At 39.3% G+C, this 22503-nt stretch overlaps 1 protein-coding gene across 1 annotated transcript in view; it reads left to right on the plus strand.

Annotated features, from left to right (window-relative positions):
* LRPPRC (leucine rich pentatricopeptide repeat containing) overlaps window positions 1–22503 on the plus strand; it is a 118332-nt gene that overhangs the window by 45565 nt on the left and 50264 nt on the right. The window contains exons 16-23 of the mRNA XM_081903714.1: window positions 1409–1466; window positions 2629–2735; window positions 2947–3024; window positions 3342–3395; window positions 4168–4281; window positions 6488–6618; window positions 9141–9226; window positions 10755–10962. Of these exons, the coding sequence (XP_081759840.1) occupies window positions 1409–1466; window positions 2629–2735; window positions 2947–3024; window positions 3342–3395; window positions 4168–4281; window positions 6488–6618; window positions 9141–9226; window positions 10755–10962 (836 nt within the window). The remainder of the gene's footprint in view (window positions 1–1408; window positions 1467–2628; window positions 2736–2946; window positions 3025–3341; window positions 3396–4167; window positions 4282–6487; window positions 6619–9140; window positions 9227–10754; window positions 10963–22503) is intronic.

Consider the following 22503-nt stretch of genomic DNA (forward strand, 5'->3'; position numbering starts at 1 on the left):
TTCCCATCAAGCCTAGCCAGCAGTAATTATGGTCTGGCAGCTTCTAGAAGGCCGCAAGTTCCCTGAAAGATAATGAAGTGATAGGAAGATTGCACTAAAATGAGTTTTTGGATCGATGCTTAACTACCATGTTTCAGCAAAACACTACATGGGGCACAGCATAGCTTAGTTGTTTTTCTTCTATTTATTGCTCTTGGATGTAGAAGTAGGATCTTGTTTTCCAAAAGAGCCTTTTCTTTCCGTCTTCTGCATCTTGACAATCTACATATTTCTGTTTAAATTTGAAATACCACCTGAGTTTTCTTGAAGTTTTGCAAATCAGGCTGCTAGTACAGCTCCAGATGTGGTGTTTGCTGAGGCAAAGTTTATACTAAGCTCAGAAGTGGGTCAGAGCTACAGAAAGAATGTTGTGCTCTCTGGTGCCCTTTGTCCTGGCAGAAGGCTTTTATCTAGGAGATTTCCATTGGGGTGGGGGGCTTTTACTAATTTAACCTCTGTCCCCCATGTGCCTCCAAAATCTGCTCCTGTGGGCAGGGGGACACACCCTTCAGGAGAACGTGGGAGGTGTTTTTAGGGAGCTAATTAATATTGGGGAAGAAACACAAATCATTCTGTTGCTTCACATGCCAAACTGTCAAATAAGTTAGCCGCAGGAAAATCAAAACAAACTCTGAATGTAGTAACCACCTTCGGTTTTGCGTTCCAAGTATGTCATGCAGCCCTATTTCTGCTTACTTGGAGGTCAGTTTTACTGTTTTCAACTGAGCTTACTTCCCTGTAAATGTGTTTAAGATTGCAGACTTAGGGTTGTATCAAGTGTTGGTCTTACTCAGAGTAGACCCAGTTGAAGGAATGGCCATGCCCAACTTAGATCCTTTAATTTCAGTGGGTTTACTCTTGAGTAAAGCTTAGCTGGCTATAACCCTTAATATATATTTTTTGCTTTGTTTAAAGAAGTGCTGGTATGTCATCGGCATTAAGTACTATCTAAAAATGCAGATTTTTATTATTATTTACAAATATGTAAAAATGAAGTAACGCTACACTGTTGAGAAACTAAAGACTCTTAATTTTAACACCTGAAAGTGACAATGCTTAATGTTTGCTTTAAGCAATACTTTCTATTGTGGGTTAAGACACTAGGAACAGAATCACTGAAAGACTTTCTCCCCCCCCCCACTTCCAATATACATTTTGGTGTGCAGCATACATGCTGTTGGTGTTGATTTTAAATACCATATTTACACACACAAAAAGCCTTCCTTTTTAAAGAGTGAATTGCTATGATGTGGCATAGAATAATAGCTTAGTGGAGAGATGCTTTATTATTTGTAGAATTCAATTTCAGATACTATTTGCCCTTGCTTCTTCTTCTCGGCTGCAATGTACGATTATTCTGTCTTACCAGATAACAGAACTCTTGTACAAGGATGGACGTTATTGCCAGACGCCTCCGGGACCAACTGGTAGAGTTTCAATTTCTATGATTGTAACTTATCCACAAATCCGTTCTTCTGTGTAATGATGGGCTTGAGGGATTACAACCATAAACACTGATTACTTCTTTTTGAAAGTGAAATTTGGAAAACATGTTGGGTAAAATCTTTATCCAGATGATCACAGTATATTTTATGGAATCCGTGAGATTTTTTTGGAAGGGGGGTGTTTCCCCCTTTTCTTTCTTTAATTAAAATGTTCTCCATTCACAGAGTGCACATGTGTTAAATAAAACAGAAAGGTTTGCAACACTGATAACATAATCAGATCCCTTAAATAAACACTTTACAACTACAACCAAGTTTTTCTGTATTTCAGAAAGCTATTAAAACAAAACAAAACATAAAACTATTAAAATAACATTTTAATTGCTTTCTGTCATATCAAAGAGCAAAATGCCACTTAGTATCTTGAATAAAGTGATTTAAGACCTGCTGAACACTCTCAATAAATAATAAAAAGAATGCAGTACATGTCACTAGTAGATGTCTTATCAAAAGCTCATTAGTTCTTCCTGATGCTCCTATACATTTTATGCTTGAGTGCCAAAGAAAATTAGTGCTGTTCACCATGTAGCATCTTTTGTTAATCTTGATTTTCATTGGCTAATAAGTAGCTCTCCACAGGATTATTGGATCTGGTTGTTAAAAATCATTTAATACTCCTTATTGTATTCATGTTCGCTTGCTAGGCTGCAGAAAGCATGGTAAATAATGTGAAATATACAGGGCTGTGTACGCGATGCTTTAGGAAGCTCTTTATTTCCTTTTGAATAAATGACAAAATATTTATGGCAACTATTTTGGGGTAGTGGGCAGGAGAGTGGGGGAGAGGCCCTGGGCAGTACTGCTTCTGTCACACAGCAGTGAGAAAAAATAGATTGAAGATAGATTCTGTACTGAAAAGCTGTCACCGGGTTTGAAAATAATTAATATTCCTTTCACTCACCAGTTAGATATGTGCTCCCAAACCACATAATCTCTATGCCTCAGTGATCATTGTTGCCATTTCAGAGCCTCTCATCAGGGTGACATCTCACACCAAAATGATTTCTTATAAATTAATCTTGATAACATGACAGTGTCAGTAATTTTAGTGGAATGCTTTCTCTTGTGTTCCTCCCCCCTGCAGAAGCTGTTGGCTATTTTCTTTATAGCTTGATTGACAGCATGAGTGACTCAGAGGTACAGGCCAAGGAGGAGCGGTTGAGACAATACTTCCATCAGCTGAAGAAGATGGTACCATTTCATTTTTTGCTACATAATGCCTGTCCTGCCTGACATGTATCTATTAGATTTGAAATTGCAGCTTTTAAGTACAACCAGACCACTTCTCAATGACATGCGAGTGCTGGAGACTTAAATTATGTCTGAAATTTGTCTAACAGAAATTATCTCAGTTTGGTTGTGTTTTTAAAACTCATGTAATTTTCTCCACCTCTCGGTACAGAATATAGTGATCCCTCCCAACATCTTTAGAGGTATTCGCAACCTACTGGACAGCTGCCACGTTCCTGAATTAATTAAGGTCTGTAGTGGTAAATTAAATGTTGTCTTTCAATATAAAACATGTGTCTGTACTCCCCATGGATCTGTTTAGAGAGAAACAACATTCAAAAGGAACCGTTTCTGATTTTTAAAATAGCATATTGATCGTCTCCTTTTTATTTAATTTGGAAGCATTTGTGTTTTGGACAGAGAATTTTAAAGCTCTAACTATGAGGATAAATGGGAAGAGGCTCTTTTCTATGGCTTAACGGCATGTTTCGCTGAAATGGGATCTTGTTCAATTCTATTCATCCTATATTTCATACATTTTCTTACACTATATATATTATCTTCTAGGATGTAATTCTCTTGACTGATAAAGACGCATTGTTGCCCGGAGAATTATCAAAAGTAAGTAGACTGGCTATCTAGGTTTATTTGTTAGTAATCAAATAATTTTTGTATACAAAACGGATACTTTGCTTCCAAGGTATCTATTCTCTTGCGCAGCTGATGTTTCAGTCTTTTCCTGGAATTAGCTTCAGTGTTAATAACAGCAGAAGCATAATATGTCTGTTAGTTCGAATATGTCGTCTGCATATTTGGCCTTCCCAGAAACAGGCTTGAACACCTGAGGTAGCTGCTGTGACTCAGTTTCCCCATTTAGAAAAGAGAGCAGCTCACAAGTATGGTTATGAGCCTATGTTTTTGCCACTTTGGACAGGGAAGGGCAAGTTGCAAAAAAATGTGCCTGGCCTCACTTGCATCGAAAGTGCATGTGAAATCCTGTACACCAGGGTGGGGCACATAGATGGGGCATCTGCACTCGATGGTGAAACCTTTTTATATTTTTTTAAGGTTCTGGGCAATGCATGTCCTAGGAATAATCACAAACATTTGCCTTAACGGTTCTGTGGTAAAAGCACTTAAAGCTCAACGCAATTGCACATGTTCGTGCTGAGTGAGGGAAGACGCACCACAGCAAATTTGGTGTTAAGTTGTCCTTCTCTATCTAGTATATGCAGACTGAAAATATAAAGGAACTGTCATGCATTTTTGCTATGACTCGAACAGTTGCAGAGAATTTACGTTCTTGCTTGCACATGTCTTCATGTTTTCTCTCTTAATTCAAGTGGTTTTCAGGGATGTTTTATTTAGTAAACATCTTATTCTTTTGCCATAGTTCCCTGCACTTCGGGTGCCTGAATTGGAGGAGAAACTGGAACAACTGAAAGCTGAGAACCAGCCTATTGGAGATGTTTTGAAGCAGCTTATATTTGCTTTGTGTGCGGAAGAGGTAACTTTTGAAAGAGTTGTGTGTTGAATTTGCAGCATTTAATAAACAACAGTGACTCTTATCTATAGAACACCCATCAATGTATGTGGCAGTGAACCAGAACGGCTGGGGCAACCTGGTCAGATGTGCGGGGTACAAGTAATAAAGTAGTAGTAGTAGTATATGGGACACGGGTGACGCTGTGGGTTAAACCACTGAGCCTAGGACTTGCCGATCAGAAGGTCGGTGGTTCGAATCCCCGCAACGGGGTGAGCTCCCGTTGCTCGTTACCTGCTCCTGCCAACCTAGCAGTTCGAAAGCACGTCAAGTGCAAGTAGATAAATAGGTACCGCTCCAGTGGGAAGGTAAACGGCATTTCCGTGTGCTGCTCTGGTTTGCCAGAAGCAGCTTAGTCATCCTGGCTACATGACCCGGAATGTGGCCGGGTCCCTCGGCCAATAAAGCAAGATGAGTGCCATAACCCCAGAGTCGGCCACGACTGGACCTAATGGTCAGGGGTCCCTTTACCTTTACTAGTAGTAGTATACAGAGTAATCCTAGTGAAAGAACAAGGAGGAGCCTTGTGGCATCTTAACATTTAAGACATATGCTTTCATAGACAAGAGCCCACTTCATGACATGCATCTGATGAAGGTGGATCTAGCCCACAAAAGCTTAAGACATGTTGTTCTTGAGGATGATGATATTATTTATTAAAATTATTACCCGCCTTTCCCCAGTATTCCCCAGGGTGGGGATTCAGCAATTTTAAATTTAACATTAAGAACGGTTAATACAAATTGCAGTCACAAAAATAGGGGCAGTGGTCCTGAAAACACATATCTCAGGTGTCTTAAGGTCAGAAAATGCCACAACCTAGGAGGTGCCGCAAAGATTGCCCTCTCACTACCACCTCCTCAGCTCCTCAGTTTCTGACATTGGTTTCTCCCTCTGATGACCACCCCTCTGGAAATGGTTACTAAGTAAACGACAAATCCCGGCTCCAAGGAGTTTGAAATCTTAAGTGAAGGCAGTGGGATGTAAAGTGGGAGGGAGACAGAGAGAGGCAAGTAAAGATAACCAGAGATGAATGGTTGCAAATATAATTGCATGTACTTAGGCTTCATTTCAGGTGAGGGTTTAGTGCTGGTAAGCAAGGGAGAATAATGTTTCAAGGGTTCTGGTTTTGGCCCTTGTAAATCATATCAAAGTACAAAAGAGCAATTAAAGCCAAAAAAAAAAAAAGTCAACTCATTTCAGTTACCTCTTGAATGGCATGTTTGGGGATTACTCTGGTCTGTTAATGGTAATCTGCAAAGTGAATGATAGTAACAGCTGTGATAGGTTTATCATACATGCCAAATGTCCTTTCAAGCCATGGCTCTGGTCTCTTACATCTAGATTGTCAAGCAACTGATACATGCAATAGTCATTTGCAAGTCAAATATTACAAGGTGGTTAATGCGGGGATTGAAATTCCATTTTCCTGCTGGAGAAAAGCTTTCTGAGATAAAGAGGCTCTTGCCTTCATCAGCAGGCATCCAGCTGTAGTTCATATTTTGTGTAGGTCTGCAATTTGCTGTGTATTCCAAGACTCTGGTCCAATTTCTTGTTTGTGTGCCTGTGCCATAATGCCCATTATTGTACAGGAAACTGGAATATGGTTAACCTTACAGCTTGTATTCTATAATGGCAGAAATTTAGGCCGTGAAGAGGTTTCGCTTCATTTTGTTACTCTATATAAGAAGAGTGACAGGGAAAGCTTTTGACATGACCTCTGTTCATAAGGATATGTTCAAGATGTATTAATAGGAATACAAGATGTATTAAGGAATAGCCTTAAAAAGGATATGGGAATGCTTATTTGGTTTTAAAAGTTGGACACTTCGTTCCTGCTTTTGCCCACGGTTAAAATAAAACTTCCAACCGAACACGAATGCTAACATATATTCAAGGAAGAAATCATAATAGTAATTATGTGCCTACCTAAGATGTCCACTAAGCATATAAACCGCTCCTCTAACAAAAGGTTTCGATTGGACAAGTTCAGGTCACTTGCTAAAATAACTGTAATTTTTGCAAATGTAAAGCACGTGAGCTTTTAACAAGCAGCACGCAGGCTATGCATACATAGATAAATGTAGTTTCGCAGCAAAGCCCTGGAATGCAAAATGTCATGCGGACTTTTCTCTTTTAGTTCATATCTTTTCCTTAATGCTCCTCCTAGAATATGCAGAAAGCCCTTGAAGTGAAAGCCAAATACGAAGCGGACATGTCTGTTGGTGGCTATGCAGCCTTAATACATTTGTGCTGTCGACATGATAATGCAGAGGAGGCAATGAACCTTAAAGAAGAACTGTAAGTACACCGGCCCTGAAAGATGTCAAAGAGATTTATGCTGATACACAGACCTTATTGAATTAAGTAGGTTGAATATTTAAAAAAACAAAAAAAAAAAAACCAGCCCAACCCTCATACATTTTTAATTAGCTTTTCCCCTCATAAAAATATTTTGCTGAAATTCGAGATTGGTTGTAACAAGTTGTCACGATTATATAATCACTCTGAACACACATGTTTATTAGTGGTGCTCTATGTTGTATTTTAATAAATCAGTTTATGATAAGGTCTTAGCAGCTACCTTGGCATTCAGATTTGGTTTCTGAGCCGGGTAACGTAGCTGCAGTATAGCGGGTTACAGCGCTTGTAAGTGACATTATGCTTCTAATACCTGGCTGCAAACATTTCCTTTTAAAGTCTCTGTTTCCATAGATAATATCTTGGTTGTGAAAATTAGCTCTCAGCTAAGACCTGTAATGCCTGGTTTGTCAGCAAAGTACTTTGCAGATCCCTATTTTTTTCTCCTCCTCTTGTCTTTTAGTTTTATTTCTTTAATTTTATTGTTAAGGTAAATTTGAAAACAAAACAACACACACAATCACATATTTAGGAGCTTCTTTCTGCTCTTTTGGCATGATGTTGGACCAGTGTAGATATACAGTTGATGAGAGTTTAGCAACTGACAGTGAGCCGCAGGAAAGTCAGTCATTTTCCCAATGCCCAGTCATGTGTGAATTTTTTTTCTCTCTCTCAACTTCTATATTTCTATTTTACACATATACATGCGGGTTCTGCAGGTTCAGTGGGTTCTCCTGTTGCTAAAATGAACGTACATTCCTAAACTTTATTTGAAAACCCAGTTTTAAACAGGTTCCAAAACCCTGCTTACGTTGCACATGAGTAGAAGTGACATATATAGATATATTTTGTGTGTGTGTGTGCACACGCGTGTGTGTAGTTCTGTAACTCTATATTTGTTAACTCTACTTATTTATCTCATCCGAAGGAAGGCCTCAGATGCAAATAAGACTTTTTAGCTTCTGTGAAACAACTTCCTTATATTACCAAGTTGCATAAGTCAGGTGTTTCCTCGATAGCTCTGTGTTCTTGAACAAATTCTGGGCCATGTTTCAAAATAAGGGATCTTCTATTCATTCAGTATGCTCATAGATGATCCTGTGGAGTGCATTTGTTCAGGCTGCGTTCAGCTCACTGGATTCTCTACAAATGAATGCCTTAGACAGTCCATACAGGTCCAGTGTTCTCATATGGATTCACATTCAAGAACCAGTCCAGATCTCCTACCAAAAAGGAACTGGCCCTTCAATTTATTTAAGATGATCTATTTGGCAGCCCTTGAAAATGTGCTATCGTACGTAGTTTAGCATTCTGTTTGTTATAAAAAGACACCTGCTGCTACAGAAACAGCCCTTCATCCTTTTGTTACCGTAATTATGACTAAGGTAATGAGTTATAGGATGCACAGAGTAGTTTAATAGGTATGTTGCATTATGCCAAAAGCAAGTTGATTTCAATAAGTAATTTTCTTTGGAGAAACATAGTTTCTTCCTTGGTGGTATAATGGACTCAGTTGGGTTCGGCTGCTCCTACTGGTTGAGCAGTAGAGGAAGCCAAACCCAGTTGAATCCATTGTAACACCACGTAGAAATATCTTTCAGATAAGAGCAATGGTCCCTTTCCATAATTCCTTGGGAACTGAGGAGGTTGTGGTCTGTTTGATGATGATGATGATGATATCAGTATTAAATGGTAGCCTTGGAATAAATTTCAGGACTGTTTGACATTGGTTTGGATTTGGCCAATCAGCTCAGTCCTTTCAGGCTTACTTCTGGGTAAATAGCCTAAATGGTGTACCCTTAATTTCCATTTTCATTAATGGGATTTACCTTCACTCATGACTGACTTACCCCATGCATGTGGGACCAACATGCAAGTACGATTCTGTTATTATATTTTGAACACCACCATGATTTTTTCTTATGAGATGGAAGTTTATGAAAATTTATATATATATATAATAAAATAAAGAGTTGCTTAATCTGAATCGAACGTATTACTTTTTGTTGATGGTAACACACCCTAGATTTACTTTCTTCATATTCTTGTTTATCTATTTGATTGAGACCCAGAAATCCTGCAAAACGTTTTAAATGAATAAATGAGAGAATAAATAAGTCTTTGGATGTTTTTGGAGCTCTGCTCATGAAAGGGGAACTCCTGATTTTTGCAGTTACCCTCTTCCCATTGCAGGCTCCCACACCACATTCCAGACCTTCCACTCATGTAACCGTGGTTCCAACCCAATGTCTTCAAAAAGCAGCGCATCCTTTCATAGCGCCAATGCCTCCATGATATATCAGAAATAAATTTACTTCCTAATTGCACACTGAATTACACAGGAGTAAGACCCATTGCACACAGTGGGGTTGATTTCTAAGTAAACATCTACATGATTGCGCTGTGAAATTATTATATTCTGGCGCAAATGGAGTTGATGCAGTTTTTTTTCTATACCCCAGTTCTCGTAAAGATTCATCTATTGCTCTTGATGCGGGCAAGTGCTTAGCCTTGGTGAAAGTTTTGAGCAAATATGGCAGAGTAGAAGGTAAGTGCTCTTTCTTTCAGTGTATATTTTTGCTATATAATGAAGGTATCTTGCCACCGGAATAAAAATATGAGTTGATATTAATGGTATATCATGTCCTGCAAAGTGCTTGAACATTTTGCATACAAATTTGCATGTGAATTCAACCAGAGATACTTGGACAGTGCAGGCCATTAGTTTTAATGGATTGGCAAGCTTGTCATTTACATTTGCACAGCTCAGTGCTTTTTGCATTTCTGCAGCTAGTTTTTATTAGCATTGCTGTTTGGATTGAGTTTGAAGATCATGACTTATGGCACAAATTGCGTATGTGCCTAGACTAATGGCTTTGTTTTTGCTTAAGAAGGTCTGAAGTCTTAGCATAAAGCCTATAAACATAACCTCCTTGTAAAGGGTCTAAGCACTTCAGGAAAAAAAAGCCACCCTCTAACTTTTTAATAAATGTATTATAATATTAAGATTTTAAATTTGCCTTTTATATATTATTAATGTAACATTTTATAACCAACAACTGAAGAATATTGTTAAATTAATCAGATCTTTAATTGCAAATGTATTTAATGCATTTGGGTGTAAACGGTATGTGTTTAGTAATCGATGAAGTTTATAAACTAGGCTATCACCACCATTAATTAGAGGTTAGAAAAAACAGTCTGTTTCTGAGTAACCAACTATAATTGGCATTTGTTCTATTAAACAGAAAATTTATTTCCAATTCCTTTCATTGAAAGGGTGTCATAATAGATTTAGAATGTTTATTAGAGTGAGATTTCACCCCAAAACGTGATAAAACCAGATTGTGGCTACCTGTGCAATTAAAAGGTGGCATTGTGTTGATTTTCTGAAGCACACAGCGCACTGCATGCAGCAGGCAGTTTCAAAAGATGAGCCCTGCTTTTATGTAAAGTGGTCAAAACATTTTGCCTGTGCAATAATTAAGAACATTACAAAAAAAAAATGCACTTATTCCATATACCAAAATGTTTGTTTCTGCCTTCTTAATGAAGCTTAATGAACCTAATGTTTTAACATGCACTCTCTTAGAAAGCTTTCATTGGCTCTCCTTGGCTAATTAGTATCGACACAGCAAACAGGCCCTATCGGTATCAGACCATTAGTCTGGCTGTATATACAGTGTAAACACATCTTTATTATCTGGCCTCGTGACAAGCCATCTGCTGAAGAAACAATGGTGTGATTTAGCAGATGTTAGCACTGAACGATAAAAGCATCCATTTAGTAGGATCTTGTTGCTATAGGGCAGACTCTACAGGGTTACGTAGTGCAGAGTGGGCACACAGTTCCTATCTGTAATTTGTAGTCAAAGTTGCAGCAGAATGATAAAACCATGCTATTGTGGATTCATAATTGTAGTCTCGTTTAGAAATGCAAGTAGTAATTAACTTGAAATTGGCATTATACACCAGAATTTACATTCCTGCTGGTTTTTTGAAATGCTGTTTTAATAGCAGTTTGTTTTCTCTGTACATGAAATTACCTAAGGGTCTTTTGTGGTGGTTCATTGTAGATGCTATTAACATTTTAAAGGAGATGAAAGAGAAGGATGTCCCTATTCAATCTATATCAGCCACATCCTTTTTCCACATTATTAATGGTGCTGCCATGCGTCACGACGTTGAAGTGGTGAATCGGCTACTCGAGACCATTGTGTCCCTGGGTCTAGCAAAGCCTACTGGAAACCTGTGTTCTCCCCTCATTGGTGTCCACCTTGAAAAGTAAGTTGGTTGCAGTCTGGATCTAACTAAAGAAACAATTGTACTTTGGCTTTAATGCTCACAATTAAAAGTTGCTCTGATCCACTGGAAGTGGTCCACTCTTGTACTCTGGATGGAGCTGTTTTTTTTTGGGGGGGTGTAGTTGGTCATCGAGCAACCTGTCTGCTTCATGGTATCATGGACCATGGTTCCTGTCATACACTACTAATGTGCTGTATTTGGAGCACAGTTCCTAGTACCGTATGTTCCGGCGTACAAGACGACTTTTTATCCCTGGAAAATCACCCCAAAAATCAGGGTATACGCATTGGGAAGGAGGAGAGGGAGCTGGTGAGCAGAGGCGCCCCTTCTGCTGTAGCTCCTCCTCCCTCCCCACAGAAGGGGACGCAGAAAGTCCTTCCGAGCGCAGCGCTCACCAAACGCCTCGCCTCGGGCTGCTGCAGTGGCAGAGGCAGCGGAGGGGTGTGCTCTCTGCCCTTGGCAGCGCTCAAACTCTATAACTCTAAAACTCTAAAATTGAACAGCAAAAGTTGGGGATCTAATTATACGCCCAGTCGCCTAATACGCCGGAATCTATCATACTCTGTAACACCTTTTCCTTTCCTTCCTTAGTTCTGAACCTGATTATTTTATTGCCAGAAGCAAATGTATTTATACTGTGGTTTGTGTGTGTATTTCAGGAGTAGGGCAAAAGCTTAATGGGCAAAAGCAATTTGTTCTCCTCTGGGACAAGTCCGGCAAAATTGGAACACATTTCCAGAATTGAGCAGAAGCAGGCAGACTTAAATCAGTAGCCTTCCTAAATCAGCCTTCCCCATTTTGCTGCTTTCCAGATGTTGCTAATTACAACTCCCTCATCCCTTACAGTCTGCCATGCTGTTTGGTACTCATGGGAGTTGGGAGTCAAAGAGCAGAAAGCTGCTCAAGAATCTGTTGGGCATCAGCAGTGACTGCCAGGTGTTAGAGCCACTACTCAGGCTGCAATCTAGACAGCATCTAGGAATGAAGCCATTCAAGCTCATAGCAGATCTTCTCATGGAATAATCCAGGAGCTAGTGGCAGTGCAGTGCAGAGAGCCTGTGCTGGTATAGCCTCAGCCTGTACGTAGCTGCTGAATGCACATTATTTTCAGGTTTGTGGGCAATATAGTATCCCTGCCCTTTATGGTGCAGTCCTGCGCCTTGCCTACTCAGCAACAAGCTCTTGAGTTGGACTTATTCCCAGTAAACTTGTGTAGAATTGCATCCTTAGGATCCCAGGGATTTCTAGAATCAGGTGGACCACAAAACAAATGTTCCTAAGTCACTCCCAAAAACCCAAAACCCAACACCAAGAACTTTTGGCTTAAACTTGGTAGCATTCTTAATTAGGACTACAAATATGATTCTTGCAGATTTCAAGAAATGGGTAGTCCCTGTTAAAATTTAATTCAGTAGTTAAATGGTGTAAATTGAATCCTGAATGTGGTGTGTTGGTTTCACTTGCTCTCATGCTAGGTATTTCTCTCCAATGTACTGTAAGGATCAAAAGGGAATCAAATAACATATTTACAGTAAAAACCGAGGTATCAGAGGGCCCTGCTTTGTATGAGATATTTTATGCAGCATGGGAGAGAGTTCGGACGGTCTGGGAATTGGCGTGTTTTCACATGAGTAGAATGCGCCCTTTTATTTAAAATGCATCCCTGGGTTATTTGTGGGGCCTACCTGGTGTTTTTATGTGAGTAGAATGTGTTCTTTTATTTAAAATGCATCTCTGGGTTATTTGTGTGAGGCATAGGAATTCGTTCTTTTTCTTTTTTTTTCAAAACATAGTCTGGCCCCCACAAGGCCTGAAGGACAGTGGACCGGCCCCCTGCTGAAAAAGTTTGCTGACCCTGTGGAGCAGACTCTGTCGGGCCATTGTGGACTCTCCTTCCTTGGAGGTTTTTAAGCAGAGGTTGGATGGCCATCTGTCATGGATGCTTTAGTTGATGACCCTCAGGGTTCCTTCCAACTTCACAGTTCCATTATTTTAACCAACAACAGCAACAACAACCTGATTGCTTGCCCAGTCTTGGAAATCTTGCCATTTGCTGTGCTGAAGGTTGTGCTCACCTTGCTCATCAAAAGAAAGTTGGGGCATGTAACTTGTTGGATCAATGTCTTAGCTTGCATTTAGCACTACCATTGACCTTCTGTGGCATTTACCCCTTGCCTTGCCTATGATTGTGATTATTAAAATTTGTATATCACCCTTTATCTGAAGATCTCAAGGCAGTTCACAGCATAAAAATGCAAGATAAAAGCACAGAATACATAATAAAAACAAAAACACAACAATACTGATTTCAGCATTAAAGATTTGGACATAAACCAAAGTCCAACTTTGAGTTCTTCATCCAGTGAGAGTCAGAGCAGTTTTCTTGGCAATTGTCCATTTAAATGTATGTTTAGTTTATAAGCACTATGGTCACTTATCCCAATAGGCTTGATAGCACTTACATCTCAACTCAGGTTCTTTGTGCTCCTCAAGATTAGATCCAGGTTTGCTGGATCTCTGGTCGGTTAGATGACCAACTGTTCTAGGACATAGTCCTAAATGGTATATTGACCTTTTATGTCTTTGTCCAGACCAGCACATATGTAGCTGGTTTGTGTGAAGGTACTTTAAGTTACACATCACAACATTTCCTATTGTAGAGGCTTCCTTGATTTTATTCTTCTCCTCAAGATCTCTTGAGAATTTTGATCAATTGGACAAGTAGCACATCCCCAGCATAAAATTACTCTTGGGCCCTGGTATCGCCACCCAAAAAAATTATGTGGAGGTGTCAATTTAGTACAGCGGTACCTTGGGTTACATACACTTCAGGTTACAGACGCTTCAGGTTACAGACTCTGCTAACCCAGAAGTAGTACTTCAGGTTAAGAACTTTGCTTCAGGATGAGAACCGAAATCATGCTCCGGCGGCAGCAGGAGACCCCATTAGCTAAAGTGGTGCTTCAGGTTAAGAACAGTTTCAGGTTAAGAACGGACCACTGGAACGAATTAAGTACTTAACCTGAGGTACCACTGTACAGTGTTCTGCAAGAAGTAGTGATCTCCCCTTGTCAAAACAGAATTTCAATTTTGCTGTATTTTTTATGTGATTGTGCCACTGTTTTTTAAAACTCCTGCGTACACTTTTTGTCTGCCTCAGACTATGATCCTAACAATGCTAGCTTGGAGGTTAATGCAATGTCAGTCAGTGGGACCCTTTAGTGGAATGTAATTTCAATGGGATGCCTAAAGTAGTCCAACAGAATCTAAGAGCAAACACAATTTAGATGGAGTTTGGAGATTTGATCCCTTGAAGGCAATAGAATTAAATACTCCAGGTATTATGTGGGTTGCTTGGAGAATTGGTTGGATGATAGTCCTCTGCTGGCAGTAGTTTCCTCAGCAATATTATTGACAACAATTTTGAAGAGCATTTCTGGCAAGTCTATGACTGGAAAATATAAATGGCAATCTGTTAACGTATTGAAATAGGATTTCGTTTTTAAATACTCTCAGGGTGCCATAGATTGCTTTACAAGCTAACAATTCCCAGTTATGTTGGTCATTTTTTTATATTAGAAAATTGTCACAAATATTCTACTCCTGATCGTTGTGCGGTGAATGTATGGCCAAATGTGGTTAGAGCATCAGATTTGTCACATTCTTGCCTGCAGTCTTAGATCTTGCCACAAGGGGGTGGAAATGGATGGCAGTCATTTACTCCCAGGGGAAAAAATGAAAACAGTACTAGGATGAAGTTGCAGTGGGGAGTAAGCCTGTCTCACAGTCATGTTACTAGCAGGCCTCACCCCCACCAGCAAGAACCATATGGGAAAATAAGGTCTCCCTCACACACCCCTGGTTCCTGTGGTATACATTCTCTCCCAATTTTTTCCTCTTTAACATGGCATTTTGATAGTCATGTATATTACACGTGCCAATTTTTGGTTCTCAAAATGGGGTAGAGCTGTGGAGATAGGGGAGACTCAGCGGCTCCCACAGATTTCTGTGGGACAAACAAAACACATTATCATGGTTCACTTGCAGCTAAACCTTTACTTTATTACAAGTAGGAAAATGTCTGTTGTTTTTATTTTTACATGCGCTTTGTCTGTCAAGCCCATAAAACGCAACAATGACATTTATAACTTTCTAAAACATTATACACGGCAGAAAATGTTAGAATCATAGGGTTGGAAGAGACCACAAGGGCCATCGAGTCCAACCCCCTGCCAAGCAGAAAACACCATCAGAGCACTCCTGACATATGGTTGTCAAGCCTCTGCTTAAAGACCTCCAAAGAAGGAGACTCCACCACACTCCTTGGCAGCAAATTCCACTGTCAAACAGCTCTTACTGTCAGGAAGTTCTTCCTAATGTTTAGGTGGAATCTTCTTTCTTGTAGTTTGGATCCATTGCTCCGTGTCCGCTTCTCTGGAGCAGCAGAAAACAACCTTTCTCCCTCCTCTATGTGACATCCTTTTATATATTTGAACATGGCTATCATATCAGCCCTTAACCTCCTCTTCTCCAGGCTAAACATGCCCAGCTCCCTTAGCCGTTCCTCATAAGGCATCGTTTCCAGGCCTTTGACCATTTTGGTTGCCCTCCTCTGGACACGTTCCAGTTTGTCAGTGTCCTTCTTGAACTGTGGTGCCCAGAACTGGACACAGTACTCCAGGTGAGGTCTGACCAGAGCAGAATACAGTGGCAGAATACAGAAACTCTACAGAACTCTTGACCACGCAGAATACAGAAACTCTACAGAACTCTTGACCACCCATATTATGGTTATATACATAGAGAGAGAAATATGTCATCTGCATATTGATGTCACTAATCCATAGATGACTTTCCTCAGGAGCTTCATATAGATGCAAAACAGCATGGGTGATAATATGGAACCCTGCAAAACCCCATAGGCTGAGAGTCAGGGATGAAGAGAGAGAGAGAGAATCTGGGTGTCCCCAGAACACGGGCTCGCTTGATTATATTCTTTTTTTCTTCTTTCTATTTTTGTAAGTTGCCCTGAGGGTTTTGGAAACTGCAGCTAGCTTATTTTTTTTATAATAATATTTATTAAAAATTTTGTTTAAACAGTAAGAAAACATATGAAATAACATGTAATTTTTCAATATCCACATTTCATTCACCTCATTGGACTTCCTCGCAACTCTCGTTCCTGCATTCCAAAATCTCAAACTTTACCCAGCAATTTATTACCTTGTTTCAATTCTTATAATATAATTTTCCAATATTATATCCCTAATTTTAGATAATTTAGATCCCGACTTTTAAAAACTTAATTTTAACATAGTATTTATCCAAAATTTATCTTTTCTTATGATTACATTTATCTTCATTTTCCTTTTAACTAACTTATTGGTGCCGTATTGTTGCTAATCTTACATCTTTCTTAACATTCATACAATTTACAGTGTTTTTGTAAATAGTCCTTAAATTTCTTCCAATCCTCCACGACTTCTTCTCCCAGGTCTCGGATTCTGCCAGTCATTTCCGCCAGTTCCATATAGTCCATCAGTTGCATCTGCCATTCTTCCAGTGTGGGCAAATCTTGGGTTTTCCAGTATTTAGGGATGAGTATCCTTGCTGCTGTTGTAGGAAACTGCAGGTAGCTTATCCCCAGTTACCCAGGACCAGGGAGGGCAACTGGAGGTTTTGGATCCTCCAGGATCTCCACAATATAATATCACATTTGTCATAATGAAAAGCACTTTGCTTGTCTTTTCATAATGGCTCTTTATAGAATTGCTGTTGTTCTTCAGACTGGAAGTAGTACTATTTACTCCACATTAACTTTTTAGACATTTAAAGTATTATTCTTTCAGCATACTGATAATAGCATGCCTTTCATTGTGGGGCTTGAGGCCATTTTATCTCAGCATTAGGAATCTAAACCTTTGTGCAACAACTTCTCCTTCGATACCTGGACTTCAAAAAGTGTTGTACATGGGAGTTTTAATTGTTACAGACTTAAAAAAAACAACAACACCCAGTTATTATTTACAATAAGGTGTTATGCGGCTGAATACAATAAAAGGTGGAAAGAGTTATTATGGGCACATTTTCCTTGTATTTAAGCTCTCGTCGCTGGATCAAACCTACTGAAACAAAATCATTATTTGATAGAAAAACAGGGCACTGTCAAACATTCCCATTTCTAATTTAAAGTGCCAAATATAGTGTTTTCAGAGAATTATTCCATTAGAAACATTTCATGAAAACCTTGTATAAGAATACACACTTTCCCCCCTTTCTAATGTGTGATTCTTTTTCTGATACAGAGAGAAAGAACCTGTGGCCCTCGATATGCTGTTGGACTAAATCTCCCACCATTCCTCAACCATTGCCCCTACTGGCTTTGGCTGATGGGAGTTCAACAACATCTGGAGGGCCACAGTTTCTAGGTTTGCTTGTTTTGTTTCTAGTATAAATTCCCGCCCCTCCTAAATACTAACTGAGGATCATGTAGTAAGTAGTATGTTCAATGGCAAATCAGATTTGACTACATGATAATGTCGCTGAGAGATAACAGAATCAGATTTAGTTACAAGATGGTGTCACTGAGGGCAAGGACAGTGCTTCCTGGATCAGTCACACAAGTGATCCCAGCCAGTCGGTGATCATATAAAGCAGAGTTTCCCAAACTTGGGTCTCCAGCTGTTTTTGGACTATGATTCCCATCATCCCTGACCTAGGGATGATGGGAGTTGTAGTCCAAAAACAGCTGGAGACCCAAGTTTGGGAAACACTGATACAAACAGTGCTTTTTTCCAGGGAGTACTGAAGGGTACACAGTACTGGCGCCTCTTTTTGTTGTTAAAAAGTGTGGCACTTACTGTAAGAACTTCATGGTGAGTACCGATGCCTATTTTTATAGCACTGGATATAAAAATGAGATTATGCTAAAAAGCACATCGGGTTTGGCTACATGATAATGTTTCAGAGGGCAAATGAAACCAACTGAGAAAGATAACAGAAGATAGCAACGTGAATGCATAAGGTGAATTTTTTTACAGTCATTGCCCAAAACATCATTGGAAGACATGGCCTGAAGCACAGTGAATAATTTGAGTTCAGCCATTTAAGAAATCTTTTTCTGAGGCACAAAATGAGAAAAGCCTCCTCACTGCCAAAATGTTAAACTTGCTTGTAGTTCAGACAAGTGAAAACAACTGATTTAGCTGGGTGAAGTTTGACTTAGAAATGGAGTGTAAGTTCTCAATGGGTTACTGATTAAATCACAACTCCTGCTGTCCATTGAAGAGACTTATGGATTCATATACACTACAATCCCTGGACGCAAAATTTTAGCAGTCTCCTTTCTAAGACGTGTTGTGTCTCTGTAGCCCTTGTCTAAGTTTAAATATAGCTATTCATTAAAAATTATGGCAAGTTGTTTTATTAATTTGTTGATTTCTCCCATCAGTCTGTTAAAAATCGCTGCTTTTTCTGAACACCCCTCCCCCAGCAGCTTTTTTGCATCTTTATTTCAAACGTCCACATTATTTCTAGATTGTTTTCTTTCTCTTCAAAACACACTTTTTTTTTTGAGTGAAGCAAAGGTTTGTCTCTCTTACTCCATTATTGCAATTAGAAATTTTGCATCATCAGTGCCAAAGGACAGAAATGGTTCATTTGCCCTAGGAGAACAGGACAGTGATAAGATGATTTTTTTTGTCAAGGATCATTGGGTCGTAATTAAGTTACATTCATTGCTATTGCTTTTTGAAGGATGATTGGTAAATGACAGGCTTCATGTGTTTAGTACGGACAGTGTTCACCAGAGTTTTTTCCCCCTCTCTCTCCCTCTGTCAGAAAATCCTGTTGAGCCTGATAATGTAAATGTGGCATTTTATTCTGAACAAAAGAGCAGGGAAATGAGCTATCTTGTCTAATCATTCAGTTGTTTAACACCGACTTCCAGTTTAGACTCAATTGGCTGGAAAGCACTTGACATGTGAAGTTAGTGCTGTTCGGAACGCATGTTTGAGTAAATTTTAAAGTAAGTGACAGCTAAATTGTACCTAGGGAAATTACAAAGCCTTCAACACAGTTAATTTTTTTGGGAGGATTAGTTGTAATTGCAACACCAGTCTCCTTGAAAATTCCTCGTTATAGCTGATGAACGGAAGGGGGGGCATTTAGCTCTTTCAAGAGCCCCGTTCTCTTAACAGAATATTTTTTTAAGCTGATTGTACCTTACTGAATTGATTTCCTTCCACACTAACATATGCTTCAGATTTGCAGAGGGATTTGTTTTTGAGGCATTCTCTGTGGTTTTCTTTCCCAGAGTCCCTTTTTTTCTCTTTCTCCCTCCCCTTTTTTATTTCTTCCTCTCTAGCGATTTCAGGTTTGAGAGCTTTTCAATCAGTAAACCCCTTAGGTAAATTGCCACTTCACTAACACTTTATGCAGAACACTGAAGCACTTCATTCCAATTAAAATCAATATTTAGAGGTTTTTTTTTATTATCAAGCAGGCTTCTAGGTTTGGAAAAGTTGTTTATAGCAAGTAAAGAAGGTAAGGTTGAGAAAGTGGCACCCTTTAAGCAAGAAGATTTCTTGGTATTTTTTTACTTTTTCTTGCCACTCAGGGCCACACATAATTTATTGTTCAATCAGTTTGAGATCTCAGCTAGTTTTGTGAGCAGTCACATATTGGCTCCTTGCAAGATTGGAATAGTTACCTTGCGCCTTACTCTTATCTGAAGCAAAATGTTTTTGTCTTCTATCCTAAACACACATACCTGGGCATAAGACCCATTTAGCTGTATGAGATTTATTCCTGCGTTTGCCTGCATAGGATTGGACCAGGGCTTATCAACCTTTTTAAGCCTGTGGGCACATTTTGATTTTTAAGTGAGTGCCTTAGGTACTACCACTCTGTTACTTCTCGCACTCTTCCCCCACCTCACCTTGAGATGGAAGGAAATAAGCACATGTTACATACTTTGCATTGTCAAGGGATCTGGGTAAAATTAGGATTCAGTAGAATTAACCTGATCCTTGAAAAGCTCATAAAGGGAAAGAGGAAATGGGAAAGACAGTCACTGTTCCAACTTCCTCCTTCAGCTCTATCTACATTAAAGGCAGTGCATGCTGGGAAAGACCACCGTGTCCACAGACATTCCTGGATAAAATTTATTCTACGTCACAGAAATCCAAATTAAGATGTGTTTTGCTGTGTCAAGACTGTCATGACATCATGTGTGTGTTGAGACTAATACACATGATTGCAGCTGACATGCAAGTTAGAATGGAATGGGATATTATTTCCTTTTTAATACGATTTCACTATTCAGTTTACATAGAGCAGCAAAGTGCCATGTCTTCTAAAGCCCACATTGAACAGCAAGATGAGTATAGATGAAATAGCTCAATTGTCTAGTGAACCGCTCAGTTTTGTGTTTCAAATTTATTAGCTGATTGCTCTAATTCTGTGTCTTTAAAGTAAATGTAATCTGATAGTAGTTCACGTCAAATAGAAGCTTAAAGATAGCTTTTTAGATCAGATATACAGTGGTACCTCGGTTTTCGAACATAATCCATTCTGGAAGACCATTCGAGTTCCGAAATGTTCGAAAACTCAATACGGAAGCCTCCGTACGGAAGCTGTGTGGCATGTTCGACTTGCAAGGCTTGTTCGGAAACCGAAGCATTTACTTCCGAGTTTACATGTTCAAAAACCGAAACGTTCATCAACAGAGACATTCAAAAACCGAGGTACCACTGTTTCTGTGCTTCAAAGGTTAGCTTAGCTACCTTCATTTGATAAGCCAAAGGTAGTCCAGTGGGAAGTGTTCCTTTGCAAGGCTTCTGGAAGGAATCTCCTGCATATCACACATTTGGGTGGAGCTTTGAACAAGGGAACCTCTTGGTAGATTGCCTGACCTGTAAGATCCTGTCTAATTTATGTGTAATAGCTGCATTCTATAGGTATGCTGCAAACAAATGTGATTGGCCCATGCAGTTTTGCTTGTCCACAGGGGCGCCACCAATTCTGTCAGTTTTCCCACAGCCTTGGTTGAAGCACCTGGTGTTGCATGAGGTCCTTTTGGTGGGTTCCCTCATCAGGAACTGTTGTAGTCAGAAGGGTGGCATCAACGCCTCACAAGCACACATGGCAGTTTTGATCCACACCCTTGAATTTCTTTGCATTATGTAAAAATAAATTGGCTTCTTAAACTTGGTTGATATGGAACTAGCTTTTTTCAATCTCTTGAAACCAGACATCAGAAGCTGTGGTAGTACAGTGGTACCTCGGGTTACTGACGCTCCAGGTTACATACGCTCCAGGTTACAGACTCCGCTAACCCAGAAATAGTACCTCGGGTGAAGAACTTTGCTTCAGGATGAGAACAGAAATCGTGCTCCAGCGGCGCAGCGGTAACAAGAGGCCCCATTTGCTAAAGTGGTCTTCAGGTTAAGAACAGCTTCAGGTTAAGAACAGACCTCCAGAACGAATTAAGTACTTAACCCGAGGTACCACTGTATTGTAGCGTTCGCATAATGCTAGGTGAAACATTGAGTTTATGATTGGCAAAACATTTACAAATGCTTAGCCATACATTCATGGCTACTTGTACGTTAACCCCTGTTCATTTCCAGGACTCATTATTTTACGCAAACAGGCTAAATACCTTCAGAAATAGATATCTGGAGCATGAACACTATTAATGTGTCTGTTTGATTGGCATTCTAATTTATTCATTCATTTATTGATAGCTTTGACCTAAACAGGCAATTTAGGGCTGTGGGAATGCAGCTGAAACAGTACCATTGCTCTTTTCAGAGTCACTGTCAGAAGCTGAGCATAAACATTGAGAACTTGAATGTATAAATTTGATTGCACCCTAGGTGGAATTATTGGGAGTTCTCAAGCTGTTTCTATGGGTGTTAACTGAACTTGCAACCAGAGCAGAAGAAAACACTGATTATATAAAGCTTTATACCCATCTGTGGTAGCTACCATAGTATTTCTTTTGTATGACAGTAATCTAGCCGGCATCATCCACTTGCAGTTTTGAAATTAACCTGTAATTTAGTCTTCACCCCAAATGACAATAATTCAAATGACTCTGTGGGGTGCCAGAAGATGCGCTGTAAACAGGACTCAGTAAAGGAGTTAAGGTAGCGATCCATCAAGCTCGGCTCCTTTTTTTACGGTTTCGTATGAAACGCAGTAAAATCGCTTCTAAATTTGTATTTAATTTCATAATATTTTTCAGAATTAGAATACCTTCTAAAAATAGTTATGGAGTGGACTTCTCTTTTTAAAAAAAATCACATAATTTGCTGTATTGGTTATGTGATGGCATAACACAATATAATGTCAGTTCAAAATGCTAAAATAAGCTTTTTCTGAAGAAACTGAATTGTGCTTCTAATATTCTTTTTAATTTTCAGTATCATCAAAACTAACTGCGCATAGTATATAATCAAAATGTTTTATAAACAGCTTTCTTAAACACATAGGTTAGACCAATGTTGTTGTTGT

This window comes from Podarcis melisellensis (genome assembly GCF_964234715.1).
Source record: "Podarcis melisellensis genome assembly, chromosome: 3".
Taxonomy (NCBI): Eukaryota; Metazoa; Chordata; class Lepidosauria; order Squamata; family Lacertidae; genus Podarcis; species Podarcis melisellensis.